This window comes from Phalaenopsis equestris, unplaced genomic scaffold, assembly GCF_001263595.1.
Source record: "Phalaenopsis equestris unplaced genomic scaffold, ASM126359v1 Scaffold000511, whole genome shotgun sequence".
In the NCBI taxonomy this organism is placed as follows: Eukaryota; Viridiplantae; Streptophyta; class Magnoliopsida; order Asparagales; family Orchidaceae; genus Phalaenopsis; species Phalaenopsis equestris.
In genome coordinates, this window is record NW_018164951.1 from 1,385,528 (window position 1) to 1,407,240 (window position 21,713).

The 21,713-nt window shown below is 33.9% G+C and overlaps 1 protein-coding gene across 3 annotated transcripts in view; it reads right to left on the reverse strand.

Annotated features, from left to right (window-relative positions):
* Window positions 1–2,703: 2,703 nt before the first annotated feature.
* LOC110028346 (glutamine-dependent NAD(+) synthetase) overlaps window positions 2,704–21,713 on the reverse strand; it is a 73,406-nt gene continuing 54,396 nt past the window's right edge. For all 3 annotated transcript variants that reach the window (XM_020730162.1, XM_020730161.1, XM_020730163.1), the window contains exons 7-14: window positions 16,678–16,844; window positions 15,843–15,980; window positions 10,666–10,804; window positions 6,436–6,612; window positions 5,631–5,798; window positions 3,877–3,972; window positions 3,200–3,328; window positions 2,704–3,115 (exon numbers count right to left, since the gene is read on the reverse strand). In XM_020730162.1, the coding sequence (XP_020585821.1) occupies window positions 2,891–3,115; window positions 3,200–3,328; window positions 3,877–3,972; window positions 5,631–5,798; window positions 6,436–6,612; window positions 10,666–10,804; window positions 15,843–15,980; window positions 16,678–16,844 (1,239 nt within the window). In that variant the 3' untranslated portion in view covers window positions 2,704–2,890. The remainder of the gene's footprint in view (window positions 3,116–3,199; window positions 3,329–3,876; window positions 3,973–5,630; window positions 5,799–6,435; window positions 6,613–10,665; window positions 10,805–15,842; window positions 15,981–16,677; window positions 16,845–21,713) is intronic.

The following is a 21,713-nucleotide window of genomic DNA, read 5'->3' on the forward strand; positions in this document are numbered from 1 at the left end:
AGTATGTTGATGATCATGTTATGATTTATTTTCATTTCAAGAATCTTCTTAACTTTTTATTGATCATTCAAGCAAATCTTCTTTGATAATCATCTCTTCAGATAATTAACCCTTCGAATATTGGCACTCATAATCAACATATCAATAACTTATCATTATGAAATAATAAAATATTTATATGTTTCTTTGAAATAGTAGGAGTGATTGACATTAAAATATGAATTTAATCTGGTATATGAATCCAACATATAAATTTTTTTATTTAATTTATATATAAGGCTAATTTATTTCTTAAATTCAATAAATCCTTCTAATTGTATTGTGTAGACAATTGCTTCACTATCTTGACATTTATTTATACAATCTATAGGTTTTCTTGCTACTACATACAATCTTAATAATAAACAAATAGCCCATTTAAATTTATTTTTTACATAATATAGTCAAACATTGGCATTTGCTATTATCATTTTATTAAGGTGTTACAAAGTGTCAATCTACTCCTATTTTTAACTGACTAACTAAAACTTTATTCAATAATTAATAGAGTTTTCTTTGATGCATATAGTCCTCTTCCTTTTTTTATTTTTTGTGATATTAGGGTACTTAGAACCATTAACTCCGAATTATTTTTCATCTGCCTATCCTTAGAGGCAGAACCAACATTATCTTTTAGAGCAGGCAAAATCGCTAAATGTCTATTTTTTTAAGTCCAAGGCAAAAATATATATTGGGGGCCTAAACTGCATAAGAAAAAAAAAAAATACAAAAATTTATTATTTATATAGAGAAATCTCAAATTTCTGATAGCAAGACAACTGCCCATCCTAGCTATAACCTGGTTTCCTATCATATAGAAACAGGCAGAAAGGATTTGAATATGAATGGAGCTTGCAAGACGACCGCCAAAACCTTAAAATATTAATTGTGAATTAAGTTATGTTGTCCTCATCTTAAAAAGTGTGAGTTATGCAGTCACCATCAAATGTGAATAAATCTTAATGATAGTCACCAATCTTAGAAAATCAAGATACATAATACCTTATTCAAAAATAATATATATATAAATGGTACAATACATTAAACATTAAATAAAATATCATGTTTAAAGTTGTTATGATTGAGCTTATTTTCCATAAACTAATTCTAATTTTCTTATTATTAATAAATTAAATTACTATAAAAAAGAGTTCTAAACTTTGTTGGCCACATACCTTAAATAACGTGAAATTGGTCTTAGCTTTTTATTTCATTTTTTATTTATATTTCTTTATTATTATTATTATTATTATTATTATTATTATTATTTTGATTTAATTTATTTTTAGGAATGTAGCCAAAGACTTTAGGTCAAATTTTACTCTGCTACGCATTGTTTGGAGTTCAGGGGGCAATGGGAACAGTTCTCTGATAAAATCAACCGGCTTATAATTTCGCTATCATCGCACAAGTTCAACTTCATTTGTTTTTTGTAATTTCTTAATCAATATATACTGAAAAACTCATTTATCTCATTCTTCCCCTGTTCTTATGGCTAACTCCTGTTGTTTTTTCTAACTCTATGTTATTGTTTAATCTTTTATTATTAACTCCATATAAATAAATCAATGAATGTATTATAATATACATATATGATTAAAAAACCAATAAGAAAATATAATAAGTTAATATTACTTTGACAAACATAGGGTCTGTTTGAGGTAGCTTATTGAATAATCTGCTGATAAGCTGATTAAAAATAATCTGCTGATAAGTTAGGTGCGGTGCCTATTACAAATTTTTATTTTTTACAAATTTTTATATTTTTATTTTTTTGGAAAAGTCAGACCATTGCTAATAAGCTCCCACCACACCTAGATAGGTGCGGTGTGAAAAAGTTATTTTCTACGTTTTGAAAGCACATAAGCTGCCAAAATACAATTTACCCAAACAGGCCAGATGTGTTTTCAAAACACCACCGCACCAAATGAGCTGCCCCAAAAAGTTAGATAGTTAGTTTGTCAATAACACTCAAAAAACTCGTCTCATGTATCATTCAAGGAACTCACCTATTGTAATCAAATTTAGTTAGAATGAAAGGAAATTCGTCTAACATTTAGACCATACTCAACCTAGTAGTCGAACGCTATGGACGAATCTAGAGTAAATCTTTATCCCACTAATTGAGGTTAATTAAATGATTTTTCTTTCTCCATTGTCCTAATAGTGTCATAATTTAATTTAATTCTAATAAATTAATATCATTTTTTATAGTCTTTTTAGGTCTACCTATACAATTTTTAACACAAGTCAAATTTAATATAACTGCTCTCCTAATAGAATTATCATATTGTAAATGTTTAATGTGACCAAATCATCTAAGGCAACTCACTCTAATATTGCCCGTCACTAGAGCTACTCCAACCCTTTCACTGATATAATTGTTCCCCATTTTGTCCTGAGTGTAAAGTCATTCGTCCACCTGAGCATTCTCATCTCAGTAAAACTTAATTTTTTGTTTCTCTTTTACAGGCCAATATTCTCTCATGTGAACCATAGACAAATCCAGATCCAACAAAAAATATATATATATATATATATCCACATATGTAGTTCTAGATCACACATGTTAAGAATATCACCGTCATTTCATTGCTTCCAAAGTTCAAAAAAAAAAAAAAAAAAAAAAAAAGAAAATCAACCCCACAACAATTTGAATTTCCCTTTCTCTGTTACTGCTTTATTCTAAATATCCAAAATAACTATTTTACTCAATTAAGATGTTAAATATAATAAACTACATTCATTAGATTAAATAAAAATTATTTACAATTTGTAAAATTTGTCATTTATTGGACATACCTGATAAGTTGATCAAATCAGGCAAAAAGAATAATAACCCATCCATCTCTCACAGACCTACTGAAGGGTTGCTGGAGCCGGCAGCTATAACACCCAGTCCACCTCCCTGCAGTGAAGCAGTTTCAGCTTCGTCTCTTCGAACAACAGATGGCACTGCTGATTCACCACCATTAATCCGTCGCACGAGCTCGTCGATCTTTCGAAACTGATAAGGCCATCTTGAATTATAAAGGAACTGACGGAGATCGAATCTGTTGTCTTCAGGAGAGTAGCTCTGCAAGTATTGAGAATTCTTCAAATTTTGAACACAGGAAGGTTAGTTAAAAAAAGAGGAATGTGGGAGTGAAATTTGTGATACTTCAGCATGGTAGGAAGGTGTCAAAACAGTCATCTTGTGCCGATTGATGGAGTAATATTTGAAGAAATATTTCACTTTTTCGGCCACTTCTGATGGAGTAAACTTTCCATACCATTTATGGCAGAGATTCTGCAAGATTACACAGAAAAAGGGATGAGGAAAATAGTTTGAATCAATAAGACATGAAGATTCGATCTTTCCACTTTTTTGGCCACTTCTGATAATATAAAAATTTTGATATTTTTAGTGCTAGGTAAGCAAATCACCCTTTCAAAGATTATATTTGTTTAAAGGCTATTGCAGATAGAAACAATAGATAAAAGATAACGGGATAATCTATTCCTACCCAAAAAATCTCATTCCGTTTAGAAAATTTGCGCCTTTCAGTGATCAGTTTAAGGAAAATTTACATACATACCACTAAATACTCATGAATTTACATATCTAACACCTAAACTTCTAAAAAGTTAAAATGGTGATATTTTTCATGTGATGTGAAAGCTTTGGGTGTTATAAATGTAAAAAGTAAAGTTTGGGTGGTATGTATTTAAATGCCCCCAAGTTTAATGATGGCTACTAACAGCATTGCCCAGTAGTGACGAAATGAGAAACAAGTTAAACTAAGATAGAAACATAAAAACAGTTTTTGAAAGACGAAATAGAGATAGGAAAATAACCTGAAACATCGACACAGGACCACAGCGAAATATTTTTCGCAGCCTTCCATAAACCGACAATTCCTCATATGTCATGCCCATGTCCACTTCATCCAACTGCAGGTATCAACAAAAGCCATTTAAACCATAAATGACTTGTATCTATCGAAATAAATCATAATTAGAAATTTACCAACCACACTTGATGAAATAAAGGCTTGCTTGTTATTGCTGAATAATTAGAAATTCTGCTCCTCTATGACTTCTTCCACCTCTAATAATAACTCACAAGAGTTCTAACATAAAAAGGGAAATTTACATAGCTAGCACACAATTCTTATGTATTTACATATCTCACATCTAAATTTTCATATTTACATGCACAGCACTTTGGTGTTTTAAACATATTCATGAAAAGGTCTATTTCACCTTTAAAAAGTGATAAAAGTGCTATTTTTATTGTGATATTAAAGATTTGAGTATTATGTGTGTGGATATGAAAGTTTAAGCATGAGATATGTAAATGCATAAGAATTGTGTGCTATGTATGCAAATGCCCCATAAAAAAAATATGTGATCCCTTATAAAATGATCTATCCCACATAGCAATAAGATGACATACCACAATATTGGTACCTTTGATCCTATAGGTAGATCATCAATCAAGATTGTCAAAACAATCTCATCAAAATTGATGGTGATGTAAAATAATCACGCTTATTATAGAATAAGACTTCTGAATATACATGAAACAATAAAAGTATTTATACATATCAGAATAATTAACATAGTTTCTAAACATCTTATGAGAAATAAATGCTTCTTGGCAAATCATAAAAATGAAAGAAGACTTAATTAGGCATAATCTCAAATGGAGTAATGGATACTAGCTTATGTAATAGGTTGGTATATTTTAGGACCAATTGCATGCATACCACAGAACTATTATGTATTTACACGTCTAACACCTAAACATTCATATTTACATACCACTCAAATCTTTAATATCTCATCAAAAATATCACCATTAATACCTTTTTAAAGGTGAAATACATCTTTTCATGCATAAGTTTATGACACCAAAATGTTATAGATATAAATATCAAACTTTGGGTGTTAGTGTGTAAAACATAAGAATTGTGTGGTAGGTATGTATATAAATTTCTTTATCTTCTAATATGTTCCCAACTTTAAGCTTATCTTTAGCAAATGAAAATATGTTTGAAAGCAACAGAAATTTTGACTACTAGGATATGTCCTTTTATGTCATATTCACTTTGAGGCAATAAATACCTTATTTCCAAATGTTAAAAAACTGGTTAATCAAGCTCATAGCACTAAATTAATACAAAAAAACATTCCAGCTTCAGATAGAACTACTAATAATATATTAAAAAGAATGGTATCACATTCCTGAACTCTTAGATCATTCCAAACCTTACAATCCTCAAACAACTTTAAATTAGTAAAAAGACAAATATTTAGACATCTCCATAATGAGCGAGATGAACACCAGCTTCTTATTAGCAAGCCAAACATGAATTGCTCATGAAAAAAAAAAAAGCTTTATTACAACAGTAATTATATTCAATCTACTAAAAATACATGATCATATTATAATTCATTATAGTACACCAAATAAACAAAATGAGAAATGTACAACAAAAGGAAGTACTCCCATGTATTTGAAGAAAGTTAAACAAAAATTAAATTGCAATTAAATATAACACTTAAACAAATCAAAAGATGGATGAGCGTGTTTTAGGTAGTCATACCTGACTATAATTGGAGCGTATTGGTTCTAATTCAGCAGTAGGTGGTGCTGCTTCAATTTCTGCCAAAGAAGGATAATTGAGTTGAACAGTTGCCCACCTCAAGAAAGATCTAAGGTCCTTCTTGCTTATACTTCCAATTGGATTTATATCAGCCGAACTGCAGTCATACTTAAACATACATATAATTTTGTTAATGGCACATCAACTACTAAATAGTAAATATCTGAAATAATTTCCGTTACTGCACATTGAGCATAATTATCCAAATTCCTATGTATTTACATATCTAACACCGTTTTACATTTAAATCAGCCAAAATTTTCATATCACATAAAAAATACCACCATGTTGACTTTTAAAAGGTGAAATGCAACTTTTCATGCATAGTTAAGGTGGAATGTCTGTAACAATTAAAGTTTAGGTGTTGCATAAGTAAATAGAAAAGAATTGAGTTGTATGTATGTGAATCTTTATTTTATATTTAGTCATCATGTTACTTAAATAGTATTTAATACAAAATTTTAAATTGAAAAGAAAAGGCAATAAACACATTGAACAGACAATCGAAAAGAAACAGGTAAGTGATGTAGAAAAATAACACAAATAAAATATTTCAATTTCAAACATAAATTCATCCTTCAGCAATCTAAAGTTCCATGTCTTTCCAAGCCATCTCATAAAAAGGAAAAACTGAGTAATTGAAATACAGATTTTTTGAGCATTTCATAGATGTCAACATAAACTCACTTTTAAACATTTTGAATATTAAGAACCCGACCAGAAAGTCACAAAAAATAATGATTACCTTTGTTAGATAACCACGTAATGCTTCATCCACATTCGAGCTGCCCAATACGAGATAGAATCCAGATTTATTATTAACCCATGGCATTAGAGAGGCCATCATAAATGCTAGCACCATCCTAATTCGAGCTTGAATATTCTGCAACGCTAAATTTTCAGCATTTGATCCACCATCAACCTAATTTCAATAATACGTTTCAAAGTTGTTATTACAACATATAGCGTAGAGTAATTGCAACATATTTATGAGGGACATTTACATAAATGCCATCTAAGTCTTATGTATTTACATATCTAACACATATACTTTACTTTTTACATGTATACCACTCATATCTTTCATATCAAATAAAAATACCACCATTTTAACTTTTAAAAAGTGAAATATACCTTTCCATGCATAGGCAAAGTGGCGTGTATGTAAAAATTGAAGTTTAGGTGTTAGATATGTAAACATATAAGAATTGAATGGCATGTACATAAATCTTCCTATTTATTATTGCATTATGAAAAACTTGGGTTGGTGTTGCACCAAATAAAGAAAAGGAGATTTGTAATAGGTAAGGATGATTAATATGAAAATTATACATAACAATCCTAACCTAAAATGAACACAGTTTTCCATTGCTAAATTTAAATGTTTGGGACATGACAGCAAAGAAAAATCTAATCATAACTCCATCAAAGTAAACAGTAATATTAAAAGAACTAGATTCCTCCAGCAACTATGGTTGCCAACAAATAAGGTGCTAGAAAGCAACAAATAAAGTGAGGTGATACCAAAAAAAAAAAAAAAAATTAGAATTATTTCACTTAATAAACGGGGGGGGATACAAAAAAAAAAAAAAAGAATTATTTCACTTAATAAACATATTCAAAAGAATAAAGCAAAATTTACATATGAATTGATAATCTACACATCTAAAATTTACATATGTACCCCCCACCCCTCACTCAACACACGCGCACATATGCGTGCATGCACTCACACACCCAAAATCTAGTGTCAGCATTATTCACTTCAAAATTTGTAACATTCCGTATTAATTGGAACCGGCTAACGCCAGTTTAGCTGAACAAGCACCAATTCATAATGCTTTCAAAATTAGAAATGGATTATACAATTGGACAGTCATTTCTTTTCACTTGTCCAATGCTCGTCATGCCAGTCATAAACTAGGTGTTTTTGAAGTTTTATTGGGAAGTTAGTGGTTGTGTAGTTTGACATCTTCATTTACAAGAGTTTAGAGGAGGAATATTTGTAGCATTTGCAACAGTTTTTTGGAGTCTTTTGGATAAAGCAGTTCTATGGAAACCAAAAAAAAATTCATTTTCTCATTTTCTTACACCACAAACATACTTTTCTTGGATATATAGTTTCAACGCCTCCCCCTCCCCCCTCAACCCACAATCATTCACTCGAGTACGTCAGTATATGGGTTGAATCTTTCAACAAGAGATTTATCAAAAATTTCAACTCAATAATGACACCCTAAACGGAACTTATCAACTTTGACTAATTCTCTTCACGAGATAAAGCACAGGCTAGCTTTAAGACATAGAAGATATAACTTACTTAAGCTACTATTCTATCTCTTCTAAAGTTTCAGCTAAGTATTTGAAATAGAGTGTGATGTCTCAAATATAGAGATTGGAGTTATATTAAACCAAAAAGAACATATCATAACCTTCTTTAATGAAAGGTTGAATAGTTCCAGCAGAAAATAATTAACATACAATAAAGATTTTTATATTATTTTGAAAACTCTCAGTCACTGAATTCACTACTAAGTGGTAAATGAGTTCACTCTTTTCACTGATCATGAAGTCTTGAGATTCCTAAATGGTCAGAAAAAACTAAAAGTTAGAAATGCCTCCAAGGGGAATACTTGGCTTCATTACATTTGATGCACAAGCACAAGTCAATGAGCCATAACAATGTAGCTAAAGCACTGAGGTGACGTCACTTACTGATCAGTCACATATCGTTGAAGGTAATTAGATTTTAAGTATTCAAAGATACATATAAGAGCTTCCGTGAGATTTGGGATCACTGTCAAGATGATATGAGCAATTCCAAATATTATATGGCTATCTGTTCTACCAAAATAGATTACATATTCCTATTAAGTTCCTCGGGAATCCTATTTTACATAAATATAATAATAGCAAAATAGCAGATTTTGACAGAAAAAAGATTACTTGGTAAAAGGGAGTTTATACTTGCCAAATTTGGTATGGGATGTGAAAAAACATGTCAAACAGAGCAAGACATATCATCTAGCTAAGAGTCGAAGGAAAAATGCAGGTCTTTATACACCGTTACTTATTCTAAAATTTCCTTGGTCGGATTTGAGTATGGAATTCATTGTGAGTCTCCCATGAACCCTTCAAAGCAAGGATTCAACCATTAAAGTAATAGATCACCTCCAAGATGACACACTTTGTACATTGTCATAAGAAAATGGATGCTTCACAAATTTCAGATTTATATTTCAGATAGATAGTTCACCCAAATGAACCAATGGTGTGCTTAAGGCCATTACCTCAGATAGGGACATGAAGTTTGTGATTCAACAGCTCACCCTCAAAGCTTCAGTCGAGTTCAACAGCTCACCCTCAAATGGATGGATAAACCAAGGTGGTGAATCTCAGTTTAGCAACATACTCAAGTGTTTGTCCAACGAATACAGTTCCGCCAGTTAGTCCAACGAATACAGTTCCTTCAAGATTGCATATGGGAGGAACCCCTCACACGCCCATGAAGCAAGTGCCCATACTCCCCGCTATTGAGCATAACATTGATATCAAGGCTAGAGTCAGACCCTTAATGAGAAAGCGAGGAAACAAAATACCAAACATAACATCAAATGCCAAAAGTAGGATGCAAGTCCATAAGATCCCAAGTTTTGAAGGAAGGAAACTTACTATATACCAGGTTGAGTAAAGAGAGGCTCCCCACAAGTTCTTTTGGAAACCTCAAGCCACAGCCGATGCCCATCCAGAATTGTCAGAAAGATTAATGAAAATGCATACAAGATTGATCTGTCACCATACTATAAGGACAACTATGCTTCTAGTGAAGAAGGTGAGCTCTCTCCTACCCAGAGAGAATGAAGAAGGGTATCATGCGTCTGTCCTTTCAGGTGAGGCGAGGCGAGACCGAATTGGTCTAGGGAGGGACCAATTCAACATTTCCAGCCCCTATTGTTGGTTGACCCATTTAGGGGACATATTTACCTAATTAAGCTAATTTACTAGGGTTTCTTTTGCCTTGGGATATTTAAATATGTTGTGAGCTACTGCTTGGACTTTTATTTATTTATTTTTTTTACTTTGGTTTTATGCATTAGTACTCTCTGTAGATTTCTCTTGTTAAAGTGATGTATAATTGATCTTTCTCAAGTGATATGTTTGTAGCATGATCAGATTTAGGCGGTAATCTCTCTCGAATGTCTAAATACTTTTCTGTACCGTCACATCCGTTGCCTACTTGTTGTGTTTTACATCCAGCTAGCTGTCCAACCACTGGTTGCATCTATTTTATTTATCACGACCATTTTTCCTCTTCCTACTAATATTTGACCCACCCTTTAATCCCTTCCAACCCTTCTAGGAATCCTAAATTGATGTCATTCACTCAGGTGCTTAAGTGATTGGCTGGATCACCTTTAAAAACACTGGAAAAAGAGGATATAAATGTGTAGATGCTTGTATATAAGAAATAGCACAACAATTGGAAATAAAAACACACGAAAACCACAAAGTACCAAAGGACATATCAATATAGTAAAGGTATTAATTGTGCAATTTACATCATTCATTGCAAATGAATAATCTATTTGAGTAAAACCAAGGTTAAAAATCCAGTACAAAAGAACAGAGCCCTGGGAATGAGCCAATAAAATTGATAGCAAACAAGCTGAAAGGTATCAAGAAATAAAAAGTAATGCTTATGCAATCCAACAAATGATAACACCCAATGGTGCATAATAGTTTATAGTTGTATCCATAAATAAGTAAATAAAGGGTTATACCAGATTGATTACAGCCACCAAACGACATTATTTCAAACTCACAACTCACTAATCATTTATTCTGAAATTGAGAAGTTTTACAGGTAATTCTATTATTGCATCAAATAATTAAACATATTTCTAATAATCACAGATATGAATGCTAAAATAAGATGCAGAAGCCAAAATGAAGTACAGCAATAGTGGTGCATTACCTTGTAACGCGGTCTTCTCCCAGTTAGTGTTTGGAACAGCGAGAGGAGAGCAGAAATAACGGCGTCTAAATTCACATCAAGGTGCCAGGAACCTATCTCTTCCGCTAATTTCTTCGCTCTAGCTCTTGTAGCATCAGAGCTGAAAAGAATTATGAAAAAAAAAAAAAGAATCAAAGACAAAAAAATGAATCAAAGACAAAAAAATCATTCATTAAATTATGCACTTTATTAAAAGAACAGATGAGAGTCATGAGGCAAGAAAAAGACACCGGGGTATATTAGATGCAATACAAGCATAGGAAGGGATCTTAGAAATAGGATAGTTCATGAAAAACTTATGATGAGATTTATACCATGTTTTCTGAAAGAATAAATAAAAAAATGAGCATTCATAAAGTCGAAATCAAATAGTTGGATATGGGTGCTATGGTGATAACATACACGCCTAGGAATAAATAATTTGTGTAGAAATCATGCAACATTGAAATGGTAAATCATGACCACAAATCAACTATACTCATTCTATGCAATAAATAGTAATAGGATATCAAATTCATTAACCATAACAACAAATAGACAACAATTAGGAATGCTCCGAGCATAGGAACAAGGGACTCTAGTGAATAACTCAGATAATGAAATATAATTTTGATTTAGAAATACCTGAAAATGAATGTATGCATAATTTCTCGACAGACTTCTTAGCTAAAGGGCACATGACACTTCACTTATGTTCCTTTACGGTTAGCATTTTGATACAGAGAGATACAAGTCATCAATCTACCAAATATTGCTAGTACAAATAGTTACAGAAAGGTATATGAATAGAATAGGTGTACCGCTTTTAGTATATGAATAAAATAGATGTACCGCTTTCAGTAGCCCAGGACAGGAATAAATAAGATACATAAAGCAAACTAAAAAATTTGGGAAATTTTGTTGGATACAATAAAAATTATTCTGGTATTTTTTTTTAAATTGTAAGTTTGCAATATGAACCAATTTTAAACCTATATAAAGATACCTAATGAATTTCATGACGTGAAATTTGGATGCTGAACATGAATGAGAATTCCTCCGATAGATGATGCTTTGTCCCCATTGCAAGGTTTAAAAGATTATCGTGGAAGCCCGCATAATTAAACTTCTAAATCCTTCCTTTTATTTGCATACAATCTTCATAGAGCAGCAGCGACTTCCACAAAATTACCACGGCAAGTTGAACAATAGACAAGTCATCACAGTAAGACTATATAGATCCGAAACTATAACCTTAATCAAAAGTTCTCTATTTTAAATGAGAGGGTTAATTAGCTATGAGGGCCTATGCTCATGAAAAGCCTAAATATATACATTGATTTTATCAAATGAGAGCTAAATTTCTTGGTAGTGCTCTCTATTAATTAATCTGCCATAAAGTTTTCATAGTGCACAGATGAATACAAACACAATTTGCTAATCTCTACGGAGACCTTTTCGCCATTCTATTTGCAAGGCATTCTAAAAAAAGTAATATACTTTCAAACAATTAGGGCTTGTTTGGGATCTTTTTTTTATTTTTTTATTTTGTTTGTAAAAGTATGTTTGCTTTGTGTATTTTCTAATGCTTTATTTATTGTATCTAAAAATAAATTAACATGTTTTTGAAACACTTATAATAACTTTTAGGTGTTTTGAGTGTTTTTAAAAACAACCATATCTTAATCAATTATGTTAAACATGTTTTGTTTCAAATCAAAACATAAACAAAAAAATAAAATAAAAAAATGATCCCAAATGACCACATAGGTTTCAATTATTGATGCAGGGCATCTGAAAGCAAGCGGAACGCCTAATTGCCTGAACCAGTTCGGTCCAAGCTTTTCCTTGTTGTGGAGTGTTGGTCAGTCCCTTGGGGCCACAAATATTTATTTTATTATTTTAAATTTGCTTTCATGAGCTATTAGGGTTAGTTTTTATCGTGTGTTTGTTCGGTACAACCGTCGGCATATATGTTTTCCCATTTAGGGTTGTATCCAAGGTCGAGTGATATTCTAACTATATCTTGCTCCCTGAGTGGTGATTATCATTCTCCCAACACTTCCCCATCCTTCCTACATCTTTAATCTTCGCCTTGTTAAAGCAATCCCGAATAGCAGGCCTTGGTTGTTTTTCTACAGTTTCCCACCTTTCAGCTAGGACGATAAAAAAAACTTGTTGATCGGAAAATATTAATTTATCTAATTTTTAAGTGATCTCTAAAAGGTTTATTTCTCCACTTCAATACACCATCAATCTTTTAACAATCTCAATAGCATTCTTTCAAACTTCCTAATTGAAAAAAACATAATAGCATTAATTTATCTAATTATATCATTAATTCGAATAATACTATAAGCCTTAACATTTACCTAATAGGCTTTCAGATTGATCTCCTCCCTAACTCGCACGCAAAGTCTTATTGCTAGCCTCCCTGCCTCAATTAACCTAGTTTAACATGAAAATATTAAATATATATATCAATTTAATGTATATAAAATTTTAATAAACAAATCTAACACAAAAATTTACCTTAACTTACAACTTAAGGTTTCAATAGGTTTGGGCTCTCCACTTCACGCTCACGATTCTTCCTCTTCCCTAGCTAGTACACTTTTCTTTCATGTGCGAAATTATTACTTTTTTATTCAAGACTTACGTTCCTTGATTTAAGATATTTGTAGTAAATTAATAAACATTAACTTTAATACTTATAACATTATACAAAACTAATAATGTTTCAATAAAATTTCTAAATCATACCTCCTCAAGGCTCAGTTTGGCCTTTTACCCACACCACGCGCTTCCTCTCCCACTCAGAAAAAAAATATTACATCAGGCGTCTTGAAGTGGTTTCATGTGCGGATGGTAGTATTTAGGTGTTATTTTACCAAAATAACAGCACAATACTACCAATAGCAACTCCAATAACACCATCCACACCTAATCCAGATGTAGGTCATCTATATGTAATATTTTTTCCCAACTCAGTCGTTCAAACCCGCACGCAAGAGTTGCTAGGCTCAACGAGAAGGTATTAGAGCGGCGTCGAACCTCCTCCCGCACATAGACTCAGCTCCCTTCTTCCTCTCCCTCACACAATCAGCGTCGAACCTCCTCTCGCAAGCACTCACACAGCTCGTCGAAGCCCAAGTAGTGTTTTGCTTCCTCTCCTTCACCTACGACTAGGGCATGAGCTTCCTTTTCATAGAACGACGCTGAACTTAAGGACGATCCGCTCCTTCCTTCGGCAAGGGTTGATCTTCTCACACTTAGAAACAATCAAAGTTGCTTCGTCACCTTCTCCTGATCATCAACTTCTCCTCCCTCGGCTTCGTTCCTCAGAAGTAAATCTTCCTCTTCTTCTGTTATTGCTTCTCTTTCTCCTTCTGCCGTTATTTCTTCTCCTTCCTTCTTTTGTCCTTCTCACTATCCATGTCTTTCTCTTTCTCTCACTCTCTCTTGGTTTAAGTTATAACTGAAGAGGTACTTTCCATTCAATTATAGACACTTTCTTTTTTTACGGATATTACACGCCCTTATTGTAGTCGCCCTGAACAGCAGCCCTTAGCTCTTTTCCTGCAGTTTCCCACCTTCCAGCCTCCTGTCCTCGCTAACGCCAAGTCGGACAGCCATCCTTTTGCATTCTTGCAGTCCACTGCATCCCTTGTAGTTGCCTCCGTCATTTTCCATCCCTGCCACCACCCAAATTGCCATTATCTGCTGTTTTCCTTGATGTCAAGCCATCTTTCTTGTTGCCGTCACCTAGGATAGCAACCACACTTGTTGTTCCTACAACTTCGTACTTCCCTGACGCTGCTAACAACATCCTTTTGCTACCTCCACACCTTCCAGCCCATTAACAACCCTTTGCTACCTCTTAGAAAGTCCAAACCCACACAATTCACCACCACCATCCCCAAGATCCACCCTAATTTGAGTTTGCTTTCTCAATTATTGCAATTTCATATTTCCGTTTTGTTGGGTTGTAATTTTCTATTTGATTTCAATAATAATATTTACTTTTCCACTTATTTTTGGTTCACTTTGGTATCAATTATGTAGAGAATTTTTCACTTATTTTGCTAATTAAGTTGGTTCTTTAGAAAAGTATTTTACCCTATCAATTCTAGTGTTATATTTAGTGAAACAAGCTAAAATGGATGATGATTAAAAATGAAGGTTTTATCCATGGATGTCCCTGCTTTATTCCAAGTGTGAAGTTAAAAGGAAATGATGGAATTAAGCCCAACCAATTTGTTCTTTTATTAACTTTCAATAAATTTTATCGATATCATTAGTTTGGCCACACCAGGTTGTCTTACATCATATTTAAAATTTAAACCAAATTAACAGAACCAAAATTTACCGCATTATAGATGAAGCAAGTGAGCAAAACCAGCCCTTCAAATTTCCAATAACCAATCTCTTGTATGTAAACTTATTTATATAAACATTTTATCAAGTGTCTTAACTCATCATAATGTTAAAATTAATCATGCACTAATAAAAAACTAGCCAAGCATATATTTATATAATTAAAAAAGGAGTATTTACATCATACCACCCAATTCATATGCATTAACATATAAATTTTGTTTTTTACATTGATACCACCCAAATCTTTCATATCAAATCAAAAAAACCATTTTTTAACTTTTAAATGTGAAATACACCTTTTCAAGCTTATGAAAGGAGGTATATAAGTAAAAAATTTAACTTTCGGTGTTAGATAAGTAAATAAATAGGAAATAATTGGAATGTAAGTAAAACTTCCTTAAAAAAATAGTTCACCAATCCTACTGCACATGAACAAAAATCGAAAGAACATTTGGTGCAATCATTCATAAACACAAGCACTGACAAATATTTGCATTATAAGTTTGCAAAAAGTACAAAAAGTAGTCACAAAATATAAGATATAACAATGTTTGAACATATCTATAGTTTAAAAAAAATTACTAACTTCTTTGAAACTTAAAAGCATGTAGGACAGATGTCATGCAGTACCAGGAAATATTTTGCCAAGCACCAACACAAGCAACATAAAAAAAATCAAAAAAAGAATTGGAAGATAGCAAATAGCAAATAGCAAAGAAAATAAAAAGTTGAGTTGTGAATGTTGAAATACATAGAAATCCAGAAATTCAACGCTCTACCTATTTTCAGTTCCCATATAGACAGTGTAGAATATTCTCTTTGCAAATTCCTTACTGCTGCTTGGAAACTCTCCATTTTTGTAATTGCCAACCCTTAATGCATCAGCTTTGACTTGTTCATCACCATTCTCTATATCTACAAGTATCCAAGAAGCATATTCTAACATTCATAACAAATTGAAATAAAAGTACAGCATAAAATCTAATTTATGACAGAAACCTCGACTGAGGGCTATGCATATCCAGTAAAAGTTGTCATATTTAGTCAGAAATACATCAAAGTTCTTTGCCCTTTCTCTACCAACAGGTTCATCCAATGATAAAAAGCTTCAAATCTTGCTACTTCAAATTTTGATTCTTAATTTATTTGAGCCCCATTTCTGACTTGAGCCATAGTTTTGACTTCTAACAACTTAACCTGCTGATAGGTCATAATGGCCAAAGAAATTTAGCCCTTTAATAAACCTAACAAAAATTAGCCCCATTTCTGACTTGAGCCATAGTTTGGGGAACAAACATGAAAGTTTAAATACTTATCACACAATTCTTATGTATTTACATATTTCACACCTAAAATTTCATATTTACATGGATAGCACTTCGGTTCTTTAAACCTATACGTGAAACGGTGCATTCACATCTAAAAAGTGGTAATCCTGCTATTTTCGATATGATATTAAAGATTTTAGCACCACGTATGTAAATATGAGAGTTTAGGTGTGAGAGATAAAAAAATACACAAGAATTGTGTGCAATATACGTAAATACCCCTCCCCCTCCTCCCAAAAAAAAAAAAAAAAAAAAAAAAAAAAAAAAAAAAAAAAAAAAGAGAAAATTGATCACAAGCTGGCACATGCAACCTACAATAGCTGCAACAGCAGAACTATCAGCTCCTCCAGAAAGCGGAAGTAAGAATCCAGAAGCTCCACTTCTTCTTAGATAATCCCATAGCCAGCAACTAGGCCCAAATGCTATTTCCTCCTCAGGACGGTGATACTTAATCTGTCAAAAAAATTCCATTAAAAATTATTGCTCAACATTTATTCAATAAATAATTATACAAAGCAAAAGTTTCCACAGATGAATTTTAGATTTATGCTCAGTAATCAAAATGAATGAAGTTCTAAATTTAACCTAAGATTCCTGCTTTTATGAAAATAACGGCAGCCATCATGTGCTTATGATTACTTTATCATGGACATGATTCTTTGTTAGCTTTGCAAGCAATAAAACAATCAACTCAAGGAATTACAATATAACATATACACAAAAGTGTAATCATTAAAAATAATTTTTTACAACCTATACACTTTTGAATCATAATCCTGTCTATTTCCACTTCATATTTTTTCATGATCGGTTTTACAAACTTGCATTATCAGTGCACCAGAAGAATGAAAAAAAAGGGCACCACAGCCTGTTAATTGATTCCTACGAAACAGGTAAACCTCTTGTTTCTACCTGAATACACCGCCTTTCATAATATATTGTGTTTACACCAAAGAGCTAGTGGTTGCCTGTTTAGTCTCCTTCAATTCTGCGTTTGACCTCCATTTGTAGAATCCTTTTCACCCTCCATTTATAGTAGATTTAGGCTAGGGTAGTGGAATTCACATTTCTGTGCGCCTTAAGCAAATATCCCAAGCACAAAAATAATTAAAGAATTTGAAGCACTACTTGTACTGATAACAGCATAAATTCATTCAAAAGTACATGCAATTATCTTGCAAGAAAGCCGGTATCAATTTAGATGATTGACGCAGGAGCTGAGCCCACTATTCTGCAGCTCCGCTAGATTGCTGGATTCTGTAATACTGGAGAATCAGGAGAACCAACCATTGCAGGAGGGCCCAACCAGGCAATTCATGTCCAATTGGCAAATTCAGCGGGAGCTCATTCCTTTTCTGACTAATTTCCAATCTATTTATTTCTAGTTATGGTTATATTCTATTAGGAATCCCCCTATGTGTTATGTTTTTCTGTTTTGAGAGCTTATCATATCATTTTACAAGTGACGTGTTTATAGCTTGTTCAGAAACAAGTGGCGAACCTCCTACTATTTCATGGTTCTCTTTGTTGTTTTAAACCCAAACAGTGTTGAACGGCTTCAATCCCCTTCCAAATGTCGTCAATCTTACATATTATCATTCCCTTACTATCAATGATTTAAATTTTCCTCCAATGGTACGAGGTCAGTCTGAGTTATACATCTATTTGATATTTTCTTGTAGTAGTTAATGAGAAAATTGAGTTTTTCCTCTAAGAATGTTCCTCCTAAACTGCACATGATATTAGAGCTTGGAAAAAAAATCCTAGCTCTCCTTCCTCCGCCAAAGACTCTCGCTACAACCGCCAGTTCCTGCAAGCCCTCCGTCGAATTATATCCTGGTTAACACCTCCATGTCGGCGCTCCATCTCTGCAGGCATTACTACCCTACCGAATCCAAGCGTTCATTCTCTGCTGGCATTACTCATCTATCAAGTCCAGGAGCTCCTCTTTGCAGGCATTGCTCCCGCTTCCAAGCCGTCGATCTCTTCTCTAACAAGAATCCTAAGAATTTTATTTCTCCAGTGGAAATCTCGGATTAAGTATTTGTCAAGCAGATTTTTTCTTTCAAGTGAAAATCCTAAACAGTCCGTCTCTTCGGAAGAAATTTTGTCCTACCTTCTGACACATTAATCCTTATCTAATTTGGAGCTTTCTCTCACCACCTCTAGTATTCATTGTTTTCTCCAAGGTTGTCATTTGCTCCTACATTTTTATCCATCCCTACTTGTCAGGTGCCTCAAATTAGTGAAGTGATTGGTGTTAAACTACTTTAACTTTTGACGAATCCCTTCAGATGCAGGTACTCAGCCTCCTAGGGATGCTTCTCCCTCTTCTTTTATTGATAGCATTAGGGGAAAGGGCTCCTCTCGATCAATCTAGGCTCCCAACTCATCTTTATTCTTTCAACATGATAAAAATACTACTTGCCACAAGTTGGCTACCTTCTGACACATTATCATGAACAAATATGACATGAAAGCTATTTCTTCCTCTTCAAAAGTTACTTACTGAACCAGAACCTAGAATTTTTGGTTCTACAGCATCTGAAATCTCTTCATGCATCACCAATTACAAACATGACAACAATTTCCTCCAATTGTCTCAATTTGTATTCATATACATAAGTAGTAAAGGAATAAAAAGATGATCATTTCACTAAAGAAAATCTTGTACCAAAAATTATTGATCTTAAACATCAGATATGCAAGATTGAAAATCACAGTCATGTCATGGCTTGTCAACTACATGACCACAAAAATTGAAGAAAACTTCCTCCTATACAAAACGACAAATGAAATATGAGAAGTCATAAGGAAAACCTAGTAAAGTGTTGACAACACATCTGAGTTGTTTGACATTAAAACTAGACTACATGATTGTACAAGGATGAGTACGAAGGGAAGAGAACAGAAAAAAAACTCATGCTGACAGTTTATCCCACTACATCAAATGTTGACAACTCTGCTTTATACACTCATAAATCATCTCAAGACAACAAATCAAACTATGGTGTGAACATTGCAAGAAGCTTAGTCATCTGAAAGAGAAGTGTTGGAAAATTTATGAAAAGTCTACAAATTGGAAGCCCAACTAAGTCAAAGTTGATGGAAAAAATCAAGCAAACACAGCACAAAGGAAAACAAGCCTCATGAACATAGTACATTCAGCAAGGAACAACTTAAAGCTCTCCAAAAGCTTTTGGCACAAAATTTTGAGCATTCTAACAGCCTTCTAGCACATCAAAGTAGTCTTTCATATGATCTTGTTGCTCTCAACAGGAAGAACAGGCCTTGGATAGTGGACTCTAGAGCATATAATCACATGACAGGTGATATCAATGTTTTTCAATCCTATTTTCGCACACATCATGTAGCAATTAGAACTGCAAATGGCTCTCTCATTTGTGGAAGGAAGAAGAGGTGTGAAACTCACAAAGGATATTATACTTCAATCTTTGTTTTATGTTACTAAACTTAACCACAATTTATTGTTTATCAATAAAATTACTCGTGACATGAACTATGTTACTAACTTCTACACTAATTTGTATGAATTTCAGGTGATGAACTTGGAAAAAAATGATTGTCAGTATTGACATGTACCATGAACTTTATCTGCTCACTAGGACTCCAACTTCAAAAGAACCACCCCACCATTAAAAAACCATTGAGTCATGTATTTGAATATATTTCTCATCACAGTCGAGTTATGCTATTGAATTTTTATCTTGAGCATCCCAATTTATATCCTCATTTGTTTATCAATAAAAAATATAGTTATTATCAATGTGAAGTTTGTTAACTCGCTAAACATACTTGATAAGAGTACACAAGCTTGGAACACAAAGCAACGCATCCCTTCTCCATGGTTTATAGTGATATCTAGGAGCTCTCAAAAATAAAAAATGCAAATGGGCCTAGCTAGTTGATGCGGGGGACGGGACGGGGGAAGCGAGGCAAAGGGGGGTCGGCCGGCCCAATTGCTTGGGTCAAGATTGTCGCCACAGTATTCATAGTCATCTACTATTGTTGACCTCGCTTTTGGTCAAGGTGTAGCTTTCCCCTCCTTAGTAGTCTAGGATTTAGTCGTAGGACCTTTTTGTCGACTATTGCTAGAAAACTAGTGAAGGAGCCCTCTCCGTTAGCAATTCTGGAATTCTCTTTGCTCGACTTGACGTTCCATGTAGTAATCTTGACCGCTATTGTTTGGCAGGTAGGGCTACTCCGAAGTAACTCAGGGAGCATTCCTATAGAACTGATAGCCTTAGGATTGACTCTACTCGTTGAGTTGGCGCCGCTGCGCTCTCCGCCGTCTTGTTTAATCGAATTCGAGCCGAAATTTTGACAGAATTCGGACTGCGACGCGTTTTGGTCCCAATCGTCGACAAAGTTGCCCGGACGACTCCGGATGACGAAACGGACTGTGCCGACGCGTCCGGAACGTCGATTTTGCTTAAGAAGGACTCGTTTCATTACGATGGCGCGTCTTGGGGAAAATACCTATTTAAGTGTTTATTATAATAATAAATAATATATTATTATTACTATTATTATTATAATTAATAACTTATATTAAAATCGTTAACCAAAATTTCTTTCCGCTCCTCGCCTCATTCCTTCGAACCCGTGGGCCTGCCTTAGCCCTAGGACGGCTCGTTCAGTCGCTCGGCCCACTCCTTCGTGCCGTTGGAGAGGCTTCGCTCCTGCGTTAGCCTCTTGCACGCGGGATAGAGCACGTAGACGCCCATCCCTCGTATCCTATCTTCTGCGAAATGGAATTGATCTCCTCTGTTGCGGATCGTATCCTCTGCGAGGATCTAATCCTCTGCATCTCTCGATCCCTCGGTCGTATCTTCTTAATCATTCGTCTCCTTTGCCCTCAGTGTATATGAGAGCTCCTCTGTGAAGCTTCAGGGGGCTGAAAATCTTTCTAAGGGAGAAAACTCTGCTCTTTTTCTTTCTCACTCAGTTCTTTGATCTTCTAGTGCTTGAATTGGTTTCCTCCTGCTGTTGCGAGAGGAAGTGAAGTTCTAGAGTGCTTTTAAAGTTTCTGTGTTACCTTCTTTTTCCTTCAAAGAGGTACCTTCTTCCCTCTCCTCCTGTGCGCTGTCTGCGTTCGGCCTGTTGACCTCATTTTTAGTGAGGTCTTAGCCTCCTAATCTTAGAACCTAGGATCTAGCTTTAGGAGTTCTTATTGACTATCCTAGCGGACTAGCAATGGAACCCACCTCCCGTAGAACTTCAAACCACTTCTTGACTCATTTTTGTGAAGAACTCGCATAAGTGGTTCCAAGCACTCAACTTCTAGTTGTAAGGGCTAAG